Source organism: Dermacentor andersoni, chromosome 8 (assembly GCF_023375885.2).
Source record: "Dermacentor andersoni chromosome 8, qqDerAnde1_hic_scaffold, whole genome shotgun sequence".
NCBI lineage: Eukaryota > Metazoa > Arthropoda > Arachnida > Ixodida > Ixodidae > Dermacentor > Dermacentor andersoni.
Genome location: NC_092821.1, coordinates 106,225,013 through 106,252,126, shown reverse-complemented (window position 1 = coordinate 106,252,126; position 27,114 = coordinate 106,225,013). Strand labels below are relative to the sequence as shown.

Here is a 27,114-nt window from a genome sequence, read left to right as displayed (position 1 = left end):
CGTGTTACGTGGGTTCGATTCTTCCCTGCATCGCAGAAATGTAAAACATCTTTCTCGTCGTTGTTAAACGCCATATTCCCAGTGGCACATACCTAGTCACACATATTGACCTCAAAACGTACTTTGAAGAGCGGAACACACCAACTGGCACCTGCCCAGTGACCCAAGTTGACATCAAATAGGTCTCTTGAACTCCAGCAGAGACCGACCGGGCAGATGCCATGTGCTCCAATTCGGTGCCAAAAGAGTTTCATTCAAGAGCGGTACATACACAGTCCCACACATACAGCGATCCCCGACGGCGAGAAAAAGATTCGTTGAAGAGCAGCACGTGTACGCATTGCCACACACTCAGTGACCAAAGATGATCTGTCAGTTAGTTTCGAAACCTGGTCCCTCAGCCTAGCTGCCCGATGCACTACCCATTGGACCATGAACTACCCAATGACCCAGGTAGGAGGGAAAACGGTTAGAGACATAGCCACATAAACTAATTCGCCCTCGGAAAGTGCGTGAAATACCCAAAGGATGCTAACGTCTCAAATGAGCACAGAACGAGCAACAAAAGGAAGACGCATATTGTCTTCCTTTTTTTCTTGTCCCTCGTTCTACGCCTCCTTTACAACATGGCCCAATACCTTCCCGATCACTGTACTTCAACTGTCCCCACTGATCATCGGCTGAGGAGGTAATGATGGCACTTTTGTGCTTTATGATAACCTCTGGTTTGCAATGGCGGTTTTGACTCAAGTACTGTCCGTGCACGTGTCTATACCCTCTCTCTCTCCCTTCTCTCTCTTCCCCCTTCTCCATTCCTCCCAGCGTAGGGTAGCCAATCGGACTCTTGACTGGTTAAAATCCCTGGCTTCTATGTATCCCTCTCTCTCTCCCGGTTCAATTGATCGTGCAGAGAACACACAAAAGGAATCGGTCCAAACAACTTGCCTGCTGCACGAAATTCGCCGATGCCTGGGTAGCGGCTGGTAGGAGCAGTGTCGTCTGCAAAAGCAGGGCAGACGACAGCAGGCTGACGAGCGCAGCCGCCGCCGCCGCCCACAGGGCGGCAGCACGCATCGCGCCGTCCTGTGCACCTCGCCGTCCAGGGCACTGCAAACAGAGGAGACAATTTGCATTTCTAATGAGTGAAGCCACTGCTTATGCGTACTCCAAGCACGAAGGAAGAAAAAAAAGAGAGAAAAGAAGACGACGCGTTGGCCCCTTTCGCTGTAGCAGATGCGCCAGCGGAAGATGCGGCCAATTACGCCCTCAGAAACGACGTGTCTAACCAAGTGCGTCTTCTGCTCGTAATCCCTCCCCCCCCCCCCTTTCGTTATGGCTTCCCTCTATTCCTGGGACCAACGGTTTCAAAAAAGATCTGTGTCTAAAAGGGCGTGTTTATTGTGCAACTTGTGCTCAGCATCGGGTCAGGGAGCTAAAACCCCAGTTTCCAAGTGGAGGTGCGACCGCGAGCCGAGATTCGTACCGCTGCCGTTGCAGCAATTTCTTCATTACGGCGTGTGAGCAGGCACATTCTTAAACGCGCCGTGCGTATAACTGAACCACAGGCCATACCCGATAAACTCGAAATGTCAGACGCCCCTCCTACCCCCCCCCCCCCCCGCCAACTCCCTATCCCACCCTTTCAATTTACTTTCATGCCGATAGCTTCAGGTGCAAACAAATTGTCCTTCCAGCGAAGTTGTTTGTTACTGCCAACTAGGGAGACGTTTTGTGGCTTCCAGGCTTACTCAACAGTTACCGCACGCGAGAACAGTTACGGACAAACATTCCTTTAAACTACATTCTCGGGTTTGTGGACGCAAGTCGTGGACTACACCAGAGCATTTCTATCCGTCTCTCATGCTAGTTCGCCTAATATGCACTTATTCTCCCGTGATAGTAATGCAGAAGGCTTGCATTGGCATAAGGCCGTAAGACCAGTCGCATGACCTACCGGGATCCTTACCGCTGTTCAACCGTCATTAAAAAGAAAGAAAAAAAAAAACGATCTTTCCAAGCTGATTATTTGCACGCTATTATATGGAGCAGTAGTTTTATAAACTTCCACAGTTTGACTCGAGATCTCGCGCGCCGAGCCTCGTCTGCGAATGCGGACGGCGTGAATGAGGAGGAGAGACACGAGGAACCCTGCGAGACTTATTATGAAATAGCCCATCGGTATCGCTTGAGGCGTCGCGCGCTCCCACCACCGGCCAAGCAACTCGACAAAACGCAAGCGGTCGCGTTTCGTCGACTTCAGACAAATACACACCCACACCCAGAATACATTAACAAAATCACAGGGGGCAGGGAAAGCGACAAATGTAGGCTCTGTTCAGAAACAGGAACACTCACACACATAATGTGGGAATGCACCTCGCTCCCGTTCTCTCATCCCCCCGTCAGCAGCGAGACTGACTGGACAGCCTGGCTCAGTTCCGGGGACGTCGACCGACAACTTGAACTGGTGGACTGGGCGGAAAAGGCCAAGCAGGCCCAGGGCCTTACTTGAGCCCTAACCCTCAGCCACGTCCCTCTTTACCCTTCCCCCTTTCAATAAAGTTTATCACCACCACCGGTCGGTTGTTTCTCCGCGCAAGTGTTGATCTTGAGTGCAGTCGAACAATTTATTTGATAATCACTCCCGCCGACTTTATTTAAACCAAGCACTGTCAGAGCCGCCTCGCTTAGTTATAATTATAACAGTGTGTCAGCACATGCTTCTTGTCTAGTAAGCCGCCAGGGTGCTTTAGCGGCTATGATGTTTTCCTGCTAAGCAAGACGCCACGGGGTCAAATCCCGGCCTGACGGCCGTATTTCGATGATGGCGAAATGCAAAAACGCCCGTGTCCCGTGCATTGGGGGCCCGTTGAAGATCCCCAGCTGGTCAAAGTTCATCCGTAGCCCCCCGCTCCCCCCTTACGGCGTGCTTCACAATCAGATCGTGGGTGTGGCACGTAAAACCCCCATAAAAAGAAAAAAAGTCTTAACTAGTAATGAAAGAAGCACACCTTCTAATGAGGTTCAATGAAGCAACTATATCAAGCACGCAGCCCCTGCGTTGTCCATGAATACTCAACAGCTTCCGGATTCAAATCCTAGAGTCTAAAGGAACAGGTTATACAGCTACACTGTAGGGTCAACTGATGCGTTCCCCTGGTTACTACAATAATCTGTTTATATATTTAAGAAAAAAACAAGTGCTTGTGTCCACCTGAAAGATTACGAAGCCAGTCGTCTGAAAATCCATCCTAGCTGAACCATGAAAACTGCCAGAAAGTGAACAACTCTCTGCCAGTTCATATTAATATAACGTCATTTGCTATCGCTTGTGGATGGCTAGCTGAGGTTCGTAAATCCTGCGAGAAAGAACAACGTACATCGATATTTTGAAGTGTACATTTCTCGTATATTTACGGCTTAGGCAGCGAATAACCCCCGATATCAACTCCAACCAGCGCCAACCCAAGTTTTGTCAACATTAGTCGTACCCATATCGTTGTTTACATTGACCCGATGGTAAGTTTACCGTCGATGGTAAGACCCGGCGGTGAACGTTCACCGTCACGCATGTTAGGCTCACGTTAGACTCACGTTATTAGGCTCAATAAAGCTCACGCTCATTCAGTTTTCTGTAGTAGTAACCGCACTAAGATGCGAACGCGCTAAGAGTGAAATTCGCGCAGCCCCTGCTCCATTACTGCGGAGCCTGCATCACTGCCGCGTTAAACGCGGGCGGGATGATTTGAATTTGAATGAGCGCCGCGCCGGTTAAAATTGGCTCCAACCCCGGCCGCGTCAATTTCGGAGAAGGTCACCACGAAGCACTCTTCTCGTCGCATTGATTGCGTCTCTCGGGAGGTGACACGCGCAGTGCTTACAGAATAGTTCGCAGTGATTAAAAGAAAGAGAAGGTCGTGCCCCTGCGTTCTCTTCGGAATTGACCCGGCTAGCAAACGAATGAGAACACCTTTCAAGACAAGTCACAGAAGCGATGTGAACAAGCATCCTTTAAAAGCGACAGAACGCGCAGCTTTTCTTCTTTCCTTCCTTGCTTTTCTTTTTCTGAATCGCTATCTATCGTTCTATCGTTCAATAACTGTTCCATTGTGTTTGACGGCGAAAGTTAAAACTCAGAATGAGGCAACACAGGTAAAAATTTGTTGGGCCTTTTTGAATTGACGCGAGCGCAGTGCAAAATTAGTTTTGAAGAAAGCCTGAGAAACATGGTTTAAAAAAAAAAGATGGGTGTCTAAAGCGCAAAAATATTGTACCTCAAAAGCATGCAGACGGAATAGAGGTCAAGAATGTTGGCAAACAAGTACAGACTAATTGAATGTGCAAGTAGACAACCCGGAGACAGCAAATGTAACAGACAGAAATAGGTTCGTTAAACTGGATGCAAAGAGTGTAAACAACTAAAAAGACCTCGGAGATTCACAGATGCGGCAACAAATATACCGAGAAGAAAAAATCTGTGCGACAACGCACAGGGCAGTGCCTCGCTATTTGAGGCCCGACCAGGCTGCCGGATTTCAAGGACGTACTGGAGCGAAATTCCCAACAGGACAAGACATGTGTCTGCTGAAGCAAATGTCCTGAAATCAGCCAGTGGATCGTTATTACGGTGCAAGAGATGTATAGCACGTTCATCTTCCTGAAGCGCTAAAATTCAAAGCAGTTGAAACTACTCAGCCATCGAGATAAGCAAAAGACGTTTAGAGTGTTGGTGAAAAAAAAAGCAGGGGAAAAGTATACAGAGCCGGAGTCGTTACATTTATCGGTAGGAGTGCAGACTTTCGGGCTAGTTGGTTCGTTGCATCAATTGACGTCATAGCGCTGGATCGACAGGGACATGAAAGACGACAGGACGTGCACGCTATTGTCTCGTAGGAAGAAAGCGGTGGTTCATCAGCATGTGTGACGGGTACTGCAGTTCCTGCAGGACAGGGCGTCGTGCGTGTTGCCGGAAGACAAAGAGGGAGGATTTGTCGTTCACACTGAGGGTGAGGTAAAATTTAAGGCTGTAGAAGCAGCCTCTTCTGTAATGAAGCGCTGTGATGATGTCTCACTGCAGAAAGTTAAAGCGGAGGGAAAAGCGCTCTGTTCCTGATGTAACCTTCCCCGCCTGACGAAACGTCTTCTTTTTTTTTTTTAAGTGAGAACCTTCATTTAAAGGTCATGTTTTCTGTAAAGACTAACAAATTAGATTGTCCATTTCGAGGTTTGCGAAAGAGGTACATGGCAAAATGCGCTGGCTAGTTTTCTGCAAGGTAAGTTTAGCTTGTTTTGTATTGTTGAGCCTTTCATAGTGAAAAGCTCAAATTAGGTAGTAGACTACCTTAGGAACAATCAAGACAAAGGCATATCAGCCTTCTCCATCGGTATTAAGGATTCGAACTACTGCATGCCTAAAACTGCCCTAATGCAATGTATTGTTGACTGCATAGATAACTATGGCGTAATTGCATTCCAAACTGAGACGGGCATTTCATCCATCGGGTTCCTAGAGCTTCTAGCGTTTTATCTAAGTTATACCTATGTTGAATGTGACGGGCTTATCTATCTTCAGAAGGAAGGAGTGTGTATTGTGTCATGCCTGGCCTCTTTCCTGAGCGACTTGTTTCTCATCCATCACGACAGACGTCTACAAGAAAAACTCGCAACGCTAAAGATTTTAAATACCTTTAGATACGTGGGAGACTACCTCGCAATGTATAATTTCAATTCGAATAACACTGAAACAGTGAATGACGTGGCTGCCGTGTTCAATGAATGTCTTGACAATTTGGTTATTACACATGAGCTACCTAACAATAACGCTATCCAGTTTTTATATATAAATCTAAAATTGACCACCAATCATTGCTGTTGGGAATATCACCCTAGGGAAACAAGAATGCTGCTTCCGCATGCCTCCTCAGATTCAAAGTTGGTGACGCGAGCAATCGCAAACCTTTGTTTTGTGAATGCGCTCCGCAAATCATGCGCCCCCACCGGATGACTGAAAGTTTTTTGAGACAGAAAGAGCGGCTACTGGAAGCAATCTAGCCTGTCCACGTACATTTATCAGTGGTGGAAAAATGCGCTGAAGAAAACTAGCGGAACCGGGTGGCAAGGGAGAGCGCACCCATGAAAGGAGAAAGAAGGTGGTTGTACCGTACGTGCATGGTATATCGCATGCTTTGAAGAAAGTGGCCCGAAAAGTGGAAGTGGACATCGTATTTTCAGCTCCACAAAAGCTATCGAGCATAAGGTTACCGATCCACTGAGAAAGGCGGGACGAAGGTGCGCAAAGAACCATGGGGCGCCGTTTGTGCACTGCGAGCGAATCGTCGTATATCGCTTCCCTTTCACGTGCGGCAAAGTATATACATAGGGCAGACAGGCAAGAGCATCAATGACAGGCTAAGAGAACACAAACAGAAATTGCATTGTGATCATGATGGACATGTCTCCGAGCATTGTTATGATTGCGGCTGTAAACCACTGTTTAGTGATTGTATAGTTGTGTTTATAAATGCAGATAAAGATACAAGGCAGATTGTAGACGCAAGCTTGCTTGAAAATGAAGGTGCAAACCGCGTCAGCGGCCCCGTCGATCTTTCTGAGCAGAAAGGAAGTGGCCTATCTGGAAAATGCTGGGTTGCGCGTGCGATGATGTTCACTCGTGTGAGCCGGTATAAATACCGTGCTTTTCTGATATAAAATTCAGTTGATAGTTAGTGCACGTCCCGTCGTCTTTCATGTCCCTGTCAATCCAGCGCTACGAATTCAATTGATTTATGGGTAGGTTTTTTTTTATTAGACTGGGTGTTCATTCTTAAGCTTCGCGGAAATTTTTAAATCTCGCCTGTCGCAGACGGCATTAGTCCCGTCCTTGAGCTGCATTATTAGAAGAGGCGGACATTACTAGTCCGAGAAATTGTAACACATGTTGCACTAATTAACTACATAATTACCGACTTTACGGCACATGCTGCAATTCACGAACTGTAACCGGTGAGATGGCAAGACGTATCCACGTGAACTTAATTTCCAGCGTGACACCAGTTTCGAGGTGTTTGCCAACGTGCTACTCGGAATACATAGGCTTTTTAGCCACTTTTGTGCTTGTATGCATAAAAAAGTCAATTCGTTAAAAAGTAAGTGAAACAACAGCGCATTTTCACGGCAAGCTTGATGGCGCATATCTCCAAATTGGCACCATTCTGGAAATTCAATTTTCAAGGGGATTCGCCTAGTAATCTCACCGGCTACAATTCGTAAATTAGAATAACTGCCGTAAAGTATTAATACAAAGAATAATCAGTGATTTTTGTTAATTACATGAATACGTGTTTTCTTTTCTCGTGCTAGTAATGTCCGCCTCTCTAAATGCTCCAACTCAAGGACAAGAATTATATTGTCTGCAAAAAATTATTTTCGAAAATTCCGTAAAACTTCAAAATGACCTCGCTGTGGAAGAAAAAGATCAGGAAGAGCTAGGCGATTGGCTATGCTGCTATATATTATCTAATACGTATAACTACACTTCTCTTGCCAAGCATACTGCTACTCGCGCAGACATCCTGCAGTGTGTCCCACGTGACTCGGGAAAACCAGTTCGTGTAGTTGGGCAAATCTTGTCTACGCGTTATTGCGTCTCAAAACAGCGACCGTTATTCCTTAGGTGCTTCCCACAAGGCAGCCCCTTCATCGGCAAACGCCCAGACAGCTACGGGGCCCGACATAGACTGTGACGAGTAAACAAAGATGCTTACTTCGAGGCGACAAAAACCGCCTCCCTGCGTGGAGGCAGTAACTACTGTTAAGACCAGTCTCCTGACTCTGACAAGTTGACCGTCAAGGAAAGACCAAAAATTAATGCATGGGGCAAACGTCTACGACGTCCGTGAGAACTGCGTCGACTTCAGGTTCCCAAATTGTCACGTGGTTGCCTCGTATACGGGGTCTATCGCGCAACGTTGGTGGCGAGGTCCGACAGAACGGTGCGACATCATTGGTGGGATTTTGCGAACGATTCGACGGTTGTAATTGGCCGAGACACAGTCATCAGATTCCCCAGTCTAGTCACCTAGGGAAATGAACTGCTTCAATGCGAACACTTTTGGTGCAGTGGCGTGTCCCCACGTGTTCTCATGTGTGCTCCGACGTGTAGTGAACAGACGTTTAAAGTGATCCTACATGGAGTGGGCTTCCATATCTGGAGCCAGTGTAAGTAATTTAAAAATAAATCTTTTTCTTTGGCTCCCACTCCCTGACGTACTCATCCCTGTGTCCGGAAAATTCCTGGCCTAACCGCTACCCCGAGGCAGAACAACGTGCACAACTTGACTTGCTCTCTCCTAACGCTCTAGCCGCGTTTCTCTTCACCCGTCACTGATTGCATAGTACTGTAGTGTTTTTCGCGTGTTTCTTTATTAACTTGCAATTATCACCTCCATACCTTACTAATGATTAAGAGAACCACCTTCTTTCCCTCCCCCCTCTCTCTCTCTCTTTCTCGTTTCATTCGCGTCTTCACTCACACACAGCCGAGAAATAAACTGCAACTGAAAATAACTTATGTGGCGACGTGCTCGAAAGATAGGCCTAGGAAAATTTTCCTCTGCTCGCAGTACCAAAAGCCCGGTCAAGGGCGCCCCGTCCGCGTTTTCTGAAAAACATTTGCGCAAAGCAAGAAAGAGAGGGAGAGAAAGAGAGACGGGAAACGTTCGCTCCAAATTCTCATTACGGTTCTTCTAGGTCTGGTCCCTGCGGTATGTTTTTTATTTTTTTTTTCAGGAGTCGCAGACGGCGAAGGTTCATCGTCGTGGGCCTCGACCGCGAGGCCTAAGCTCCCACTTTATATCAACCCTGAGCAAAAGGCCGCAGCGATCACGAGAACATTACAAATATTATTCGCTTCCTTCGCGCGTGCCATCCACCATGCCCCGTCTGCGATACCGTTTTCTCTGCGATGCAAATTTGCGTCTTGGTGTCCGCGGGAGAAAGCTAGCGCGCTCACCAAAAAATGTTTCGCGTTAGGCAGTTTTGAGACACTCCGTGCCATCTCGTTCTCCACGAAGTGTTGTGAATGTATTTGTCCTCATAAGCAAGTGAGGAGAACGAGCATAGTGAACAGACAGCGCTCGTCTCCCCTGCTCCGGGTTAGTTTTTTGCTTCACCGGCAAGAATAATAACGCGTGTATTTCTAAGATTGACCCTAATACACAGCGGTATGTCAAGTAAGAGGCATGGCTAGGGTATTTTTCTTTTACTTTAGTAGAAGGATACTTGGACCGGGTGTTGTAGAACAGCTCACGTTTTAATGGCTATCACTGTGACGAAGCATAAGGTAAAAAAAGAAGGAAGATGGAAACACAGAAGGGCATGTCCTTTGTATCCTTCGTGCTTCATAAATGAGCTGAATTTTCGTTAACTGACATCGTTCTACTTCATTTACGAATTTTTCTTTTGCACTTTACCCATGCTGTAGGAAATACAAAACATATTAACCACACTAGCACTACGAATTTACTTATTGCTTCGCGGCAGCTGCTACGCAGCCTTCGTCTAGCGAGAATTCGTCCACTTTAACCATAACCTACTCTGCTACGAAGCAAATCTCTCCATTGCGCTGACACGTGGCCACATGCTCATGCCATGTATGCCTCTCTCATATGGCTGGTCACGTGCCGCTGTCACGTGTTGCTGTGATGTAGCTGTAACATAGCCATAGGCTCCCGTCATGTGTAGGTTACGCAGTCACGTGTCCCCCTGATGTGACCGCACCGTTGCCGCAAGCGTTTTCTTTATTGTAGCGTAATGAGATGCATCGTCGTGTATACGTAGCAATTTCACGTATAGAGAGTTAGTGCAAGGCAGAGGAGCAACATAGATGCCCAAGTTTTCCGGTATTCATCTGTTCAAATGCATGGTCCTGCAACACGTTCCCCATTAAATTATTGCTGTGAACACGCGCATTTATCGCACTGAAAGGGCCTCTGGAGATTAACAAGCAGCATTACCGACTGCTACTACTCGCAAGCGGGTCGGCAGAAGGGTGTCTAATGACCCGTGGATGTATGTATTTGTTGTATGTATGTATGTCATGTATTTTGTTGCCCCTGCCAACGAACAGTGCGTAGTCCCACGGATCTTTGATGTGACTGTCCCGCAGTCCCGTGCCCTTGTTATGTGACTGTCACGTGGTCATATGCTCTTGTCCACTGAATCACATGCTCCTGTCACGCAGTAGCAGTCTATGATAAAATACATGCAAAAATGTAGCCACGCAAAATAAATGTGACGATCATTTGTTCCAAGTATCAAAATAAACCTCATTAGGCAAACGACGTCTGATGTACCGCAGTCAGTAAGTGCAGCCATCATGCACGGGTCATTAGACACGATTCTGCCGAGCCGCTTGCGATTAGTAGCAGTCGGTGATGCTGCTTGTTAATCTCCAGAGGCCCTTTCAGTGCGGTGAATACTCGTGTTCACAGCATTAATTTAATGGGGAACGTGTTGCAGGACCATGCATTTGAACAGATTAATACCAGAAAACTTCGGCATCTATCTTGCTTCTCTCCCTTGCACTAACTCTCTATACGTGAAATTGCTACGTATACACGACGATGCGTCTCATTACGCTACAATAAAGAAATCGCTTGCAGAAACATCAAGGGCACACACTGAGTTACATGACCACTTAGAAGTTCGCAGCTGTTCCCAGTTTCGATGGGAACACGCCGGAACCGAAGCAGCTCTGCTTTATGTCGGCGGCTTACGTTTTCTTGACTTCCAGATATAAATTGTCGTAAACGAAGCCTCATCTTGTTGAAATACAGGTCAGTGCACTCCCAATGTAGCAGACAAAGATGACGAAGACAAAGTGAGACGTTGAAGGATAATGTTGTCGTAAGACTCTTGCACTTTTCGCAATGGTTGGAAGCACTCATGGTGTGTCCTCCACCAATATTGGCGGCGTTCGGCGCTATCCGGCCCACACCACTTCAACTGCAGTGCGCGACTTTCCATCGTAAGAGAAATCGAAATCAATACAATGTTTTTCCTTTTCCTCCTTCCTCTCTTTCTTTGTTTCTTTTCCTCGTTCTAGACTCGACTCAACATCGTTCATGTTTCGGTAAAATTACTATAAGAACGCCGTCACAACAAGGTGCCTTCTCTTTCCTTTCTTTTTCGAGACAAGAAAGACGTGAGGCTAGTGCTACCAAATAAAATATATTTCATCGTTTTCTTTTGTTATTAATATTTACGGCTCACGTTTCAGCTCGTCAATGCAGCGAATATCCCCAACAAGCTGTCGACGTGGCTCGCTCAGCACGAGCACCCGCCCCTCCGTAAACAAAACAGAGAATGAGTTTCGGGGTTTTGCGTCATCAATCTTCTTCTGCTTCACGAACCAGAGCCCCCAGAATCCACTCCTTCCTAAATGCCACCCGACCGCGCAACCCACTCTCCTCGCTAATTTCCGCCCCCAGAGTCGGAGCTACGTCATCTCGAAGGAGTAAACAGAAAGGCAACGAGACCACAAAAGCGAAATGCATGGAAAAATAAAGGCAAGCGCTATCATACACTCGCGGTCATAAAGCGAACATCCACAGATCGCCCTGCGTCCGTGTATGCGGACGCGAAGACGCGGAAGCTGAGGAAATCGGGAAGAATGAGAATGGGGACAAAAGGAAAAAGAAAAAAATGCATGTAGGAGAGGGTGGCGTGGTACAAGGCTGTCGGCAAGACGTCGCCACAGTTTGCACGCTGAGGCCGCAAGTCTCTGAAGGAGCCCAATGCAAGGCCGTGCGATCGGAGCGGGTGCCGTACTGCCTCTGTCGTCGCTGGAACCAAACGCGAGAGAGAGAGAAAGAGGGTGAGGGCGGGGGAAGGAGGCGGCCGAGATTTATTACGGCAATCGGAGCCAGTGAGCGTGCCTTGCCCTTTGGCTGTGTTGTTGTGCTTTCACCGCTAGGGGTAACCCTGGCATTCTTGTGCGTTCTGCCACCGATTGCTCAACTTGCTCCCTTCCTCACCTTCGCCCTCCCCGCCCTCCTTTTTACCCTCCAATTTCCAAAGCCACTCAAGCTGCGGCCACCCCTTGTCCTTTCCCGCTGAGATGTGCTCCCTCATTTTGCGATAGCGTTTCTTAAGGCTTTATGCTGCTTTCCGTTTTGCCTTTTTTTTTTTTGCCTCATTTCCTTTTATTCTAACACTTCTTGCAATTTTTTTCGATTCTCTCCTTTCGGGAGCTACTAAAGTATTCAGCGCTGTTGAAACAGGAGATCTGTTCATGCGTGCGCACACTCTTGCAGGGTGGACAGGAAGACGAAGAGCCGAAGGAGATAGCAGCTTAGCCTCGCATACTAATCTAGTTATTGCGTAATCTCGTTTTTTATTGCTTTTACTTCGTGTTTATTGTCTTCAAAGAGTTTCCTTTAGCTACCCCCTGCCGCCTGATTCTTGGCCTATCCCCCTTAGTGGGTGCGAACCATGACAGAGGTTTATAAAAATCATAACAATAATAATAATAATAATAATAATAATAATAATAATAATAATAATAATAATAATAATAATAGTAATAATAATAATAATAATAATAATAATAATAATAATCTCATGCGTACCATTTGGTGACATTGTTTCTAGGTGTAGGCATTCGAAATGAGTGTGCAGCTGAGATATCGTGACGCGCATAAACATGCGAGGATATCAATCACCGAATTCAATTAAATTCCCCGAGCGAATGCCGAGCTTTCAGAGAAAAAAAAAGAACGGAAAAGCGGGTGATCAGCATTCGCCTCTGGAAGTAAACAATATGAGAGACTGCTCCGTGTGACCTATACATTTCACGGCCAACTCCGCACACACATGTTCACAGCGCTGCCTAAGTCCGAAGCAGTGGCAAAAATGGCCATGTTCCTATGGGTGGGAAGCGCGACCCGGACGAAAGACGAGAGGAAGTACACAATACGAGCGCAGACTAACAACTGGTTTATTTTTTCAAACAAGGGACTAATATAGAGAGAAAATGTACACGCGTGTAAAGTGACGCTTACAAGGGTGAAAGGCTTACAATAATGGCGTCTAGTTGCGGGTGATGAATTAAGACCCATGGTGCGTGGACCTTAATATTTAGAAACGTTTGGTTCTCCCAGGTTAATCGCGAAGGCGCTGACAACAATTACGCATGCACGCACACCGGGATTATATACTAAAATTTACATAAACGATATCGCAATAAGAAGGAAGTGCAGCCGAGCGGTCGCTCGCTGTCTACGGTCTTCGCAGCGTCGCAGTGCATTACGACAGCTGTCAAAATGTAGTTTAAGCAGCTAACGTAATAGCTCATCATGTATAGCAAGGGCGGCAACAATTGAACCGCAGAAGACACATCGTATGGCTAGCGTCATGACTGTGCGCCTCTGATGACGCGTTCTAATCTGCAAGATTCAATCTGCGATCGACAACCGCGTAGATAAAATGTCAAAGAGAGTAAGTGTATCACATTCATTTAGCGGCTTCCTTCTTTATTAAATGATTGTTTCCTTAACTAGGCCACTCAGTCAATCAGCAAGCCCGTCGGTCGGTCGGTCGGTCGGTCGGTCAATTATATTGGAACTGTTGGCAAATTTCTTGACTTGGCTTTGTGCAACAATGGATTATCATATTAAATATATATTACTATATAGTGAGCGTATTCATGAATAGCCTAAAGGAAAAACCACAGGATCAAATCCGTACTGAAACATACGAACTGTAAGAATGAGTCGCAAATGTAGTAAAAGCTTTAGGACGTCTGTTACTATGAAGACAGAAATTGGTAGTTAGGAATGGAAAGCAAATAAAAAACTGTTAAAATATATGTATACAAAAATCAAGCGCTTCGAAGTTTCGAGGCACCTAACCTGACAAGCTTAGATTGATTCAATGGTTACCTCCAGTGTCTCGTCGGCAGCCGTGAACCACTCCTTCGAGTATAATTAAGTCTAGTGCGACGCATTAGGACAGAGCAAACTAAAACAAGAAATACACAGAAGACAAAGAGGTAATGAAATTGTCGTTCGGGCCGCCGTCCTCGAGCGAGGTATTATTAGGCCGCCCGGTACAGGCGCATAGATAGCCCCAGACGTTTTATATTATTAAGGCTGAAGTCCCAGCGCAAAACGCAGCGTCACTGGTTATCATGGCTTTCTGGGTTAGCTGCATCCGCAAATGGCATGCGGTGGGTCATCGGGAACGACTAAGTTCCGTAACCGGGTGGAAAGCGTCACTCCAATTTGTGTGCGCGGGGAGAGCCATATTTAATGAAAAGGCTCCGGCGGCCATGCCCCGACTATGGTTTATAGAAAGCGTCTGACGGAGCGATCAATAAATTAGAGACCGCGCAATGTAGTGCGTTAGGTACATCCTGCGGCTTAGGACCGCGTAGGCTCAAGCATAAACGCGCATCTTCGCATGCTTGAATGGGACCGCGCGCTCGGCACATCGGCTGGCACCGCAGCGCTTCCTGACGGACAGTAGCATAGATTGTGCAGAACCAGCGCACATGGGGGAATATCGGTGATGCGAAGCTTTTCAGACTGGGTTACATAAATGTTATAGAACTTTTCATCATCCGATTCGCGTTTTGAGAAAATCCACGTTGCGGTGGTGATGCCCTCTGGATAACAGATGCAGATGTTGAAAGCTGTGTTTTCACCGGCTGCGCGCTCCCGCAAGCAGCAACCGTAAAGCAGTCGGAAAGACGTCACGGACTTCGGGGTTTGGAGACTATACCGGTAGCGGTTCCGGGCCTGCCCCGGGCAGAACGTCGGGACTCCCACCACGTGACCCACGTGACCTACGCGGCCACGGATTACACTGTCACCGAGATCAGCTTAGTTTTCACTGCATAATCTCTGCGATATACGAAATTTCTTCTTGCGCCGCCTCAAGGATCGGCCCAGCTCACTCTGCGAGAACCAACAGAACAAAGGCGCCAAACTACGTGAAATAAAGCGCGAAATGCAACGCCTTAATAAAGCAATTATGCGCTTGTAGCCGTATACGTTTGTTCTATTGCGGATAACAAGGAGAAGCATTTTGAACCCTTTAATTTTCTGCGGTTTCGGAGGTACCGTTCATCTAACCTCGACCGATGCACAGATGACTTGTCAAAAGGCCGTGCTTCCACAACTCACGGAAATAGTATCGCCGTATATGCGCGCAATATTCTATCGGCGTATGAGTTACACAATGCCTAATTTGGACCCCCCCCCCCCATTCTGCAACTATTCCGGGCCCTTAACTTTCATAAATAGTGTAAATCAGTGGAATTCTGCAAGGTAGAGGAAGGTTCATGAAAGGAGAAAAATGTCAGCCAACCGAATGTAGCTTCAAGCTACGAAGGAAATCTATACGGGTTCCTCAGAAAAAAAAGCTTCGCAGTTGACAAAAAATTCGTCCTGATCGCGGTTGAGGAAAAATCCATCCCGGACGAGGACGAATTTTTTTCTCAACTTTGGACATAACCTCCAGTTTTCCGGTTTTTTTCCAGTTTTCCTCAGCTCAAGTTAAAGGCAGATTGCCTTCGGCGACATGCACCACGAGTAGACTGAGTTTGTAGCGCCCCATGACCAGTTCCGAGTCATGTCATTCGTCTTCCATGACGCCCAGTCCGCCTTAGAGTGCCCTGTAGACACGCTTTTGAAAAGCTCTAAATGTTATATCTGCCTCTGTTACCTGGACGACGTCAACGTATTTTCTCCGCCCCTTTCGGCGCACCTTGATAGTCTTTCGACTAATGTTTTGGTGTTTCGTGTGGCTCAGCTAAAGTTGGCTTCTGCTAAGTACCACTTATGTCACAGCCCAACTGGCTTTCTCTGCCATCTTATCGACTCGCCGGGTGCCCACCCTAATCCTGCGAAAGTTTGTACTGTCTATGATTTTCTTTTACCAAGCAGTGCCAAGGTCCTCCAAAAGTTTGTAAGCCTGTGCTCGTACTTCCGCCGAATGGTGAGAAATGCTGCGTACATTGGCCGTACTCTGACTGAACTCCTCAAGAGAGCGATTCCCTTTTCCTGCAGGCCCGGTCCAGCTGCTGCCTTTTCCCACCTTACCAAGCTGCTGACTAAGCCGCCAATGTTTGCCAACTTGGACCCGTTCGCTTCAAGAGAGGTTCACAAGGGCGTTAGTGGGTATAAACCGGCGCTGCTTTAGCCTAGTGTCAACGTGAGCCCGACCGAGTTATTGCTCATGCAAGTCGCCTCTTCTTCTTTGCTGAACGCTGTTATTCAATTAGCCAGCGAGAAAGCCTCCCGCTCTTTTACGGGAGGGGGGGCGGGGTGGCAGTGAGCAAATTTCATCCCAGCTTTCATGGGCGACCTTTCATTGCTATCACCGACCACCAAGCTTTCTGTTGGCTCTCGACCATCAAGGATCCCACAGGTCACCCTGGTCATGGGCCTTGTGTCTGCAAGAGATTACTTACACTGCGGTATACAAATCCGGCCAGTTACACCAGGAGGACGCTGGCGGCTTGTCTCGGCGCCCCGTCGATGCCCCAAACACGCACGACACGCCTGCCGGCATTTTCACTATCTCCACCTTCCGCCATATCGCTGACAAGCTGACAGCGTGGCACATTTTTACGAGACCTTGTCAAGTGTTCCAAATAGCTTTCTGTCTGATGCGTCAGACCCTTCCCTTCGCATGTTCCTCCTCCTGGGCGATGTCTTATATAACCACAATATGCATCCCGAGGGTCAGGAACTGCTGACCATCGTTGCCTCTCGTCTCCGGGTGAGTGTGCGAATCGAAAAACTCCACAATACACCCACCATTGGCCGCCTTGGTGTTTCTAGGATGTAGAACGGTGTCCAGCCACAATTTTCTTTATTGCCTGGGCTCTACCGTTCTGCACGAAGTCATGTCACTGCATGCGAATTATGCCAACATGGTAGAAAGCCAGATTTGCTTCCTTCTAGAGTCCTCTAGACAATTTGTAAACCAGCCGAACCATTGTATTGTACTGGCCTTAACCTTTTCAGGCCATTTCCCCATCTCGAGTGCATTGGGATACGTACAGGGACGGCCTAAGCGAATCATCTGGAGACCTGTTCGCGGACATGCTACGTAGCAAGAGATTGGCTACCGCTGAGCTGAAGCTACCCGATCACTTCCCCGCTCCGGATCTAAAGCTCAAAAATCTATGCGCTGCCCGTAGAAGAGCGGAACGGAGGCTGATGAGGACGAAGGGCGACCCACCAATGAAGACTATATATAACAGGATTAACGCAGTTATTCGACGTTATACAAGGAAACTAAGAAGAGATCAATGGGCATCATTTTGTGCAAGCCTATCGGTCTTCACGCCAGTTCCAAGGATATGGTGGGTCGTTAATAACCTTGCTGGAAACTTTCGACCAAACAAGCCATTTGAAGCCCTAGCATTGAAGTTAGGCAAGACACTCGCTTGTCTTGCGAATGCCTTCGCTGAAATATACTCTTCCGGCAGGTCAGCCGGCACAACCAACCCGCCTCCGCCGCTATCGTCGTCTCTAATGGATGCTCCTTTCACACTCAGAGAGCTGGAACTAGCTATGAGCAGCCTCCGACGTTGCTGTGCGGTGGGACCTGACCTTATCAGTAATCAGATGCTGACTAACCTACCGGTTGAGAGACGGCGTGATTTGCTGGCATTTTTCAACCAAGTCTGGGCCAGTGGGGCTATACCACATTTATGGAAGGTAGCATGGGTGGTACCGGTTCTGAAGCCTGGAAAGAATCCTGCAGCTCTGGACTCATACAGACCGGTATCACTGACCTCGTGTGCAGCGAAGCTAATGGAGAAGATGGCGTGCACAAGACTCACTTGGTATGTCGAGCAGGGTCGAAAACTACCATCGTGCATGACTGGGTTCCGGCAGCGTCTAAGCGCTCAAGACAATGTGCTGGATCTGCTAAGCCACATAGAACATTACAGTGCGGATGGCCTGTCGACACTTGCTGTTTTCATGGATGTTTCTAAGGCTTACGACTACGTGTCTCAAGGAGCCATCATCAGCCAGTTACAAGTTATAGGCGTCACGGGTCATCTCCTGCGCTTCATACATACGTTCCTCAATGATCGTCGCATCAGAGTTCGTCTTGGCGACACTTTGAGTGATGAAATACGTATATTTCGCGGTGTGCCACAAGGGAGTGTTTTATCTCCCATATTATTTAACATTGCCATGAGTAGCCTCCCAAGAGTACTAAACCATCGAACACCAGTGAAGATATCTATATATGCCGATGATATCTGCATACGGGTCTCCGGCTACCAGCATCGCCGCCTTGCACGAATAGCCCAAGGAGCAGTAAAAGCCATTCAGGGCCACTTGGCAACGATTGGATTATCACTATCAGCAGAGAAATCATCATTCGTACTATTTCCTGGAGTGAAAAGAAAATCTACACGCTTGACGCTGAATTTGGACGGATACCAGATTCGACAAGTCACCAACGTCTGATTTCTGGGCGTTACCTTAGACCACAGGCTACTCTGGCGCCGCGGTGTTGACCACGTTGTGGCGTCATCGTCACCCAGGCTACATGTGCTCAAGCGAGTCGCTGGCATACGCTGGGGCAACCAACCGACGTCGATGCTACGGCTACATACAGCGTTGGTTACGAGTCGAATCCTGTATCAGCTACCTCTGATGTCACCCTCAGACAGCCAATACGAGCGCTTAGAAGCCATCCACAGAAAAGGTATCCGGCTTTGTCTTGGAGCCCCTCAGCCAGCGTCAAACAAGAAAGTGCTCTACGAAGCTGAGTCACGCCCTCTACGACTTCAGGCTTCCCAGGCTCTGATGATCCAGCTACTACGATTGAGTGAGTCTACGCCCGGTAGAGCCCTCTTACGACGTATAGGTAACAGGCCGCGCTCACATTTTTATGCAGCATTGAACACGCTTCGCGTATTAGAATTGCGCTGCTCGAGACAGAGAGAAAGGATAGAACCATCCTGGACATTCGAGGACATCACATGCAACTTAAGTGTACCACGATTGCAATCAAAGAGCTGCATTCCATCTGCAGAAGCCAAGTCATTAGTCCTGGAACACCTGAGCACGACTTACGCGAATCACCTACAAGTATACACAGATGGCTCTGTCAAGGCAGACGAAGACCGCTGTGCAGCTGCATTCTACATTCCCTCTCTAAGATATACGTGGTCTGGCCGTCTGGACTCTATCGCCTCGTCGACAGTTGTGGAAGGCGTAGCAATAGCTTCTGCTCTGCGCAAACTAAAGACTTTGCCTCCGCAGAATGTGGTTGTCCTTACGGACTCAAAGGCCGCATTACAACAAGTATACCATGGTTTGCCATCCCTCAAGTTCCCACGCAAATCACTAGCCATCGTGAAAGAACTCTACAACAAAGGCTTCACAGTAAAGTTTCAGTGGATTCCATCCCACATTGGTATCTCAGGAAACGAAAAAGCTGATGCGCTTGCATACGCAGCGCTCTATCATCCTCCCAAAATCAAGGCTCCAAAGAGTAATCAAGTGCAAAAATCTGACATTCGAAATCACTTTGCGTCGCTTTGGGTTCCACCGCATATGCCCTGCGTAACCAAGAGATTGCACCGAGAGGAAGCCACACTTCTATATCGAATAAGGACAGGATCTGCTAGTACACCGGCCTGGTTATTTAAAACGGGGCGAATCAATTCTCCGAACTGTACGGCATGCAACGAGACAGGAGACATTGAGCACTTTTTGTGGTCCTGCCAGCAATTCCAAGATGAACGAGACACTCTCCTGAAGAATCTGCAAAACAAGGACCTTCCGCATGCGCGCCTGCAACACCTTATATTTCCCGAGGGATCAGTTATAGCGCGCAAAGAAACTTCACGTCTCCTCATCGATTTCTTAAGAGAGACTGGTTTGATGGACATATGGTGAAACCCTTCAGCGGTATTGTGCGAGACGCCCAGGCGGAGCAATTGCCGGCCTTGTTCGCCAGGCTAAACCCACCTGTTGCTACAATTCACCACCACCACCACCACCACCAATAAATATATTACCATTACTACGGAATGTTCTACCCGCTACGCTATCGAACAACCTATCCCTACAGGTGTCTCTGACTTCCCGCTGCAAGGCATTCTTTTATGTACCACTGAGTTCTTCGCCACCTTCTGACAGACCAGCCCCGCTACTTCTTATATCTAGGGCACATCGAAGATTTACTTACCTCTTGTGCCACCACACGCAAGCTTACAACAGCGTATACCCCCTCCTGCCAAACAAAAGGCCATACACAACGCCTGAATAGAACAATCACAGATATGCTTTGCATGTGCATCTCCCAAACTCATCGGATCTGGCATACTGGTTATTCTTTAGAGAAATCTGCGTGCAACTCCTTACGTCAGGACAACGTTCGTTATTACCTCCTCCTGCCTCCAATTTGGAGGTGAACGAACGTTACCTCTCCAGACGGTCCGCTTTACAACCCCGTCTCGAGTGTCCAAGTACTCTCGCGGTGCCGCCATTGCCACATCGGCAAAAGCACGCCAGATTTCCCGCCTTCGCCTCCCTGCGTTGCAGACACGGTAGGAGCCTCTTTGTGACAACCGCCATCGTGACGACTACTTCAGAGCAGGCGACCTCCTCGCTCTTCACCGGACGGCTTCACGGCCGCGTAAGGGTCGCAGAAACGCCACTTTCCGGATACTGCTCCGGCCCTTACCGCTTTGTCCTGCGAGTGAGTACTGTCGAGCAGGAAATAGCTCCACTTGATGCGTCCGGCACCATGATCTCCATCGGACGTCGTCCACATTCCTGAGTTCAAGTCACACCAGTTTGCCACAATCTAATTCTAGTAGGCGCCGGGTCGGCGATTTTGATGCCTGGTGTAACGTCACGATGCTACCAGCAGAACGACTGCGATCGCCAATGGTACGAAGAAGGCAACGCAGTGTTTAGGCTAGACTATCCGCCATACTTGTTGTGCAGTGAAAGTTTATAAATACTAAATGCATTTTTCCTCGGTACCTATCTACCTGCGACAATATCGAACAAACCCCGGTTGACTGTCAGCGTTTGATTGGACGTTGGGGGCTGCTTGTATACTTTTCCCCTTGTCCCTTTCCCCAGTGTAGGGTAGCCAACCGGGCTCAGTCCTGATTAACCTCCCTACCTTTCCTTTATCATTTGCTCTCTCTCTAGTCGCACTCCCGTGAATTTCGAAGGTTGCGCATACTAGAGAATGATTACAACGCGCGGAAATCAACAGCACGAAGTGTTTCAGCAGTAGCATGAGCAGTTATGTTTCTGAAATGACTGGAACAGTGTACTCTGCATTACTAACTAATCATCTAGAAGGAACTGATGTCATCAGACGTAAATAAAAGAGTCTGCAGAATGCCCTCTTTCTCCGTTGCAAAGGGCGACCCCCGGAAGGTCCAGAAACGTGCGGAACAAGAAAGAAAAAAGGAAGCGACCCGAAACCACGGACACTTCGTATTTGGTAAACAGAGATACCGCCATAATGTACACATCATGCGTTTCAGCACACCTTTCTCCAAAAACTACGAAAGTTTCGCTTACATGTTCAGACATCAAGGATGTGTTCTGCCTGGCTTTCTTTATGCACTTTTTGTTGTTTCTTTTGGATGTGTTCAATCGTTTTCATAGTTCCACAAGAGTCGCACATGGGCCTTTCACCCATTCCGATGCGCCACGTACCGCTTCCACCAATTCCACTCCGAGCCAGAGGCAACACAATACTGTCGCCTCAGAACTGGAACCTTCTGATGGTGCTCACGGCTTTAGGGATGGATCAAGTCTATGAAATTGAAACTTCGAGAGCTTGGGAGAAGATCAGCATTTCTGTGTCATGGCTTTATCCACGATAAGAAGCTGACTTACAGCGTACGTTCTGGATAATGGGATTGGAACTAGTCGGGCTTCAGGATGGGCATATCGGTCGTCTTCGTCAGCGAGGTCAATACCAGCAATGTTGGTGTGTCCAGGTAGCCACTGAAATTTATTTTCGTGGTTTTAGCGATAGCTTGATGGTGGTCTTGTCTCATGTCATTCGTCATCTGCTCGTGATTCCTGTGATATAGAGCAAAATACAGAGGTCGAACGTGAAGCTCTCCGGACAGGATTGAACCGGCTGGATTCTACACCATTTTCGAAACTGAAGATCTTTGGACCATGGCCGTATGCTTAGATGGCACATAAAGCCACGAAAGCGTTGTTGCAGCACCTCAAGCCGAACAGGTTTTGGCGACCGCGTGTAGCCTCGGCGCGAACCTTCAAATGTGCGCGAAGCTGTGCTCTATCTCCTATCTCTCCCTCTTTATGTCCCTATACCCCTTCCCCCAGTGTAAGGTAGCAAACTGGATGTGTGTCCGGTTAACCTCCCTGCCTTTCCTCTCTTCTATTTCTCTTTCTCTCGTTATTGTATCTTTTCTACATTCCTTGGAGATCGGAATCTGGCAACAACGCATCTTACGTTAGTTATGTCCGAGCCTATTCGTTATACGGGTGACGTCATGTGTGGGAGCTATTCGGTAAGACAGCAGCAGCTTACCGCCGCCATCACCCACAAAGTCCGGGAGTGTTCGTCCAGAAAGCTTTGAAAGCGCGGCGTAATGAGACAGAAAGGATGTAAACGAATACGGAAAATCACGTCGGTGTTGGACTTGCTTAAGCTGGCCAATCGGTTACTTGAAGCTCAGCGGCAAACTCGATCATTTTGTGTTGCGATCATTGCTGTCCGTCAACACCTTAACATTTGCTACGGCTCGAAATAGGTGGCCAGTCGTCGAGACGAGTTAGTACGGTTGCGAGTGACATCGCATCTGCGTTCTGTAGCCAGGCTACCTCTGTGTTCTAATGTCCCCGACATGCGTGTAATGTGTGAGAAGCGCATGGAGGTGACGGAGATAAAGCGATAACGCCGATTTTTCAGACAGTTACAGCAAGAGTGCCAGGGTCCTCCATTCTGCCCAACCTATTTGTCAAAACTCCTACGCCGCCCGCGCCGTCCCACTCAACATATTATTCATAAGGCTTCCTACTAACGCAACTTTTAAAATCAACTCTTTCAGCTCTTAGTTTACACGTATTCGCGGAAGGACCCCCGATTTGAAGTGAAAGTTCAGGCGTGCTGAACTAATATCTGCCATGTTTCTTTTGACTTTTCTTTTGTTTTGTTTTCTTTTGTTTTTGTTTTTCGCAAACAAGCTGTAACTCGAACCACCTTCTCGCCTCTGTCACTGCCAACCATGTTTCTATCACTTTTTAGAAGGCGTTGAAACATATATTTTGTTAACCACTCCTCTCTGTAATGCACTTGGGCTGTGAAAGCACGTAAATAAGTAATTAAATAAATGAAATAATTTCACCGCAGGACTAATACCTTCGGTCGGTCCTATGTGTCAATGCATTGTTGGATTATAGTGCCGACAGCTACCAATCGACGGCAATATTAAGCAGCAATCACTTCTGTCGGTAACTAAGAGAAGACCCCTTGAGCATGCTCGAGAGCTGCCCAAGAAGGACGATAAAAGATATAGTGGTTCTGGTGGTTTCAACAGAGGTGTTGAAATTTCCATAGTATCCAACCAAAGTGTCAGTGACAACGTGGCATATCATCACCACGAAAGGACTCATCCTCGTGGCGTGATACTTAGCCGCTCCTTACTGTTTGAGTGTCACCTAAGCTTTAGCCCTCCCCCTCCACACCCCCACCTTGCGCTAAAGATAATTCTAAATGTTAAAGATAATTCGTGCTCCCCAAGAAAGGCAGAAATGAAACATATGACGGGACCCCTATACATAAATAAGCTGCACCAACTTCCTCTCATATTATCGCTCATGCTAGGCCAGAATAAAGCAGTGCCTAACCGGGCTTGCGACGCAACATCGAATCGCTGCCAATCCCCAATAGCACGCCACTCACGGCGATATCACGTCTCGCCAAAGTTCTGCGAACATCGATCGCATACAGACCCAGAGAGTTTGGCAATCTTCATTCGCCCGTCGACCGCTCGCCTCGCTAGTAAGAGCAACTTACTACATACGTACTGAGGAAATATCTTTATCCCGCGTGCTCGTCGGCTTCGATACGTATATCATTGGTGCACCTTTTTTTTTATTACTCCCCAATACGCTCAAACATACATCAACTACTGCGCAGCGGACGTGCAGTTCTTGCGCTTACCTAGCTTGCACCACCGCTCCACGCACTCTGTGGTTCTGAGCGTCGGGCCCGTGAATGGGGCCAAAACTTCTACAAGCGTTGGTGCTTCCTTTGCTTCACGGTGTGCACATCACACGGGAGAGCAAGCCCGGATGAGTTGTTGCCGTACGTTGCCTATGAACCAAGAGCATTCCTGTACATATCAATTTACCCTGCTGCTATCGAGAACCCACACAAGAAATGGACGCATCATTGCCCACACGATCAAGCTGTCACGTCTATCTATGACTGACACAACTTTGGCGAACGAGAGCTGATGAACTTTTTTTTTTCTCGTCTTGCTTATTTTCCTACGTATTCCACCAAGCCTGCAATAGGCACAGCGCTAACGGTGCACTTCGGTGAGTGCCTTCTTCCCAGAGAGTTTCCAACAAAATTCACCAGAGCGAACTCTGGCGCAGCGATCGTTCAGCTACAAGGGAAATTGTGGGTAGTGCATGGATTTCTCTTATCTTCGTGCTTGTGACTTCAGATGTTTGCGGCTTAGACCGTTGCCCTTTATCTTCCTGAACCTCTTAAAAAAACACACCTTCTATGTAAGCACGCCTTATATGGTCCGCTTTATATGTACTATTAGATGCAATGTACATAATAGTAATATCATATTTCATTGTCGAGTTACAGAGCCGTACACTTGATAGTTTCATTTCTGAAAAACTTGCGATTTCCCACAATTTCTGTTGAGAAGTTGGTGACCTAAATTTTAAGAAACGCTTCCTTGGGTCAGTAGATTCTAACCTTTTTTTTTTGTATGTAAGGAATCTCATCAAATTCGGTGCATTGGTTGCCTAGGGAAATTATTTCTCCTCTCCCATGTATTTACAGGAATCCCCGAGCTAAAGCTACGATCGCGATTACGTTCTGCTCAGTTTTACACTGGCAAAAATATGACGAAAAAGGGAGGAGGGACGGTGGACGACGAAACGCGATAGTATTTCATCCGTCCGCGTTCCTCCTCTATTGCTTGTCATCTGTTTTGCCAGTGTAAAACTACGCACAACGTGAACATGAACGTGCACCAACTAGCCTCTCTCGTCGCTTCACTTAAAGCTTCCCTTAACGCTACGTCGGGCCTACGCCGCCAACTTTGATTGGCTCTCGTGGTCCACTAACAGGAAGAGTTTCGGTGAAACTGCTTGAAATGAAGAGAGTAGCCAGAAGATTTGAAAACAAAAACTGAAAAACACAGCAAGCACGTTGCAATGTCCTAACAGTCACAATGAAGTTAAAAAAAAAAGATATCCTAACTAAAGGCCTGGTGCGGTATCCTAACTGAGGCTATGCGATAATAGACGCTAGTCTGAGTCGGAGCATTTCGAAAACGTAGGTGTCCGAAAAAAAAAAGAAGTAAATCTGCGGAAGAAAAATCTGAACGAGTTACAATTCTACGTTGACCGCTTCCGGTATTTATATGAATCAATGCTCTAAGGAGAGTTCTCGTTTCGCGTGCAGGATTCGGCGGCTGGCGACTGTTCAGTATGACGAGGAAATGTCGATCTTGTTGAATGGCACGCAGTGAGACCGTGTAGGACTGGAACTTTTTTGTCGGGGGCATGGCTTAGGGTTCAGGATATTTACATTATGTGTGTAGTTTTTGTATTTTATGTCTATATAATTCCCACCTCAAATACATATTTCTACGGACCAGTAGTTACGATGAAGAAGAGGCCAGTGTGATCTGTTGCCTTGTGGCCAAGGTTATGCCTAACATGGCACAACCACGAACTTCCAAAATTATTTATCAGGTTCACTTCTAACGCAAGTCAGGTTCACTTCTAACGCAGAAGTGGACCGCAAGTCTGTTAAAAGTGGTAACCTGTTAGAAGTGGTCCATCAGGTCCACTTCTAACGCTGTCATTTCACAGGTTGCTTTCAACTGTACTTGAAAGTTGCTTGGAACGTTGTGAAGCTTCGCGTAATTGCCACCTGTTGCATGAAAGGCTACCAAAGATACGTACTTTGCCGGAGGGCCCTGTGTTTATTCCGTCTTGCAGACAGCGTTTTGATATTTGATTTGTTCGGTTGTAATTGGGAATCTTCGCCGCTACTTCGGATGCCGGCTTTGTCAAAAAAAAAAAAATAAATGGTCATACGATTAAGGGCGCGGGCGTGAAAGACAAGCTTTCCGGCAATAAATCAGATTTCGCAAGCATGCGAAGACAGCCAATCAAATATCAAAGAAACAAAAACAAATGAAAACGACAATCGATGCACAACCACACGTTCTCCAGCCCCTAGATACTACAAAAGATAACTTTTGGCGGCTGGCTGCAATGGAATCGCCAGCATAAAGATACGAAGAGAAATAGAGGGACATTAGCTGTGGGGCAACGATTTGGGGTTAAGCCTAGCCGCCCAGTGGGCACGGTTTCTTTCACGTGACTATTAGCGTTTCTTCTTTTGTAGCATATACTCCCTGGCACTGTCAGACTCAGCTTTGTTCTCAGCGATGCGAAAGGATCTGCAATAACAGAGGCGTTTGCTATGTACAAGTGGCAAATTGCGTCTCCCCTGCCTGAGGTCATTAAGCAACGATAACTTAGAGGTTACTCTTGCTGACTCGCAAGCATAAAGAAAAACTACTGATTGATGGCTTTCGCTCGCGAAATAGTTAGGATAGTAAGACGTGGTTGTAACGCAACACTAGGAGCTTATAAATAGCATTGAAATGGTTCTGTGCTGGTGGCGCTATAGTCACTCAAGCCACGGTCTCTAACGTCTCGCCGTCTCCATTGACGAAACCTTGCTTTCTGGGAAGAAGGCGCATCTCTGTACTGCGTGCGGGTGGAATGTGATGATGATACGCCACTACTTCCGGAGGAACCCGTGCAAGCTGAATGCGTTGTCTTCCTAATTTTCGCA

At 47.4% G+C, this 27,114-nt stretch overlaps 1 protein-coding gene across 1 annotated transcript in view; it reads right to left on the bottom strand.

Moving 5' to 3' along the window:
- Positions 1–27,114, bottom strand: part of Nmdar2 (NMDA receptor 2) — a 245,527-nt gene that overhangs the window by 80,686 nt on the left and 137,727 nt on the right. Inside the window, exon 4 of the mRNA XM_050177057.3 lies at positions 946–1,107. Coding sequence (XP_050033014.2) covers positions 946–1,074 — 129 coding nt within the window. The 5' untranslated portion in view covers positions 1,075–1,107. The remainder of the gene's footprint in view (positions 1–945; positions 1,108–27,114) is intronic.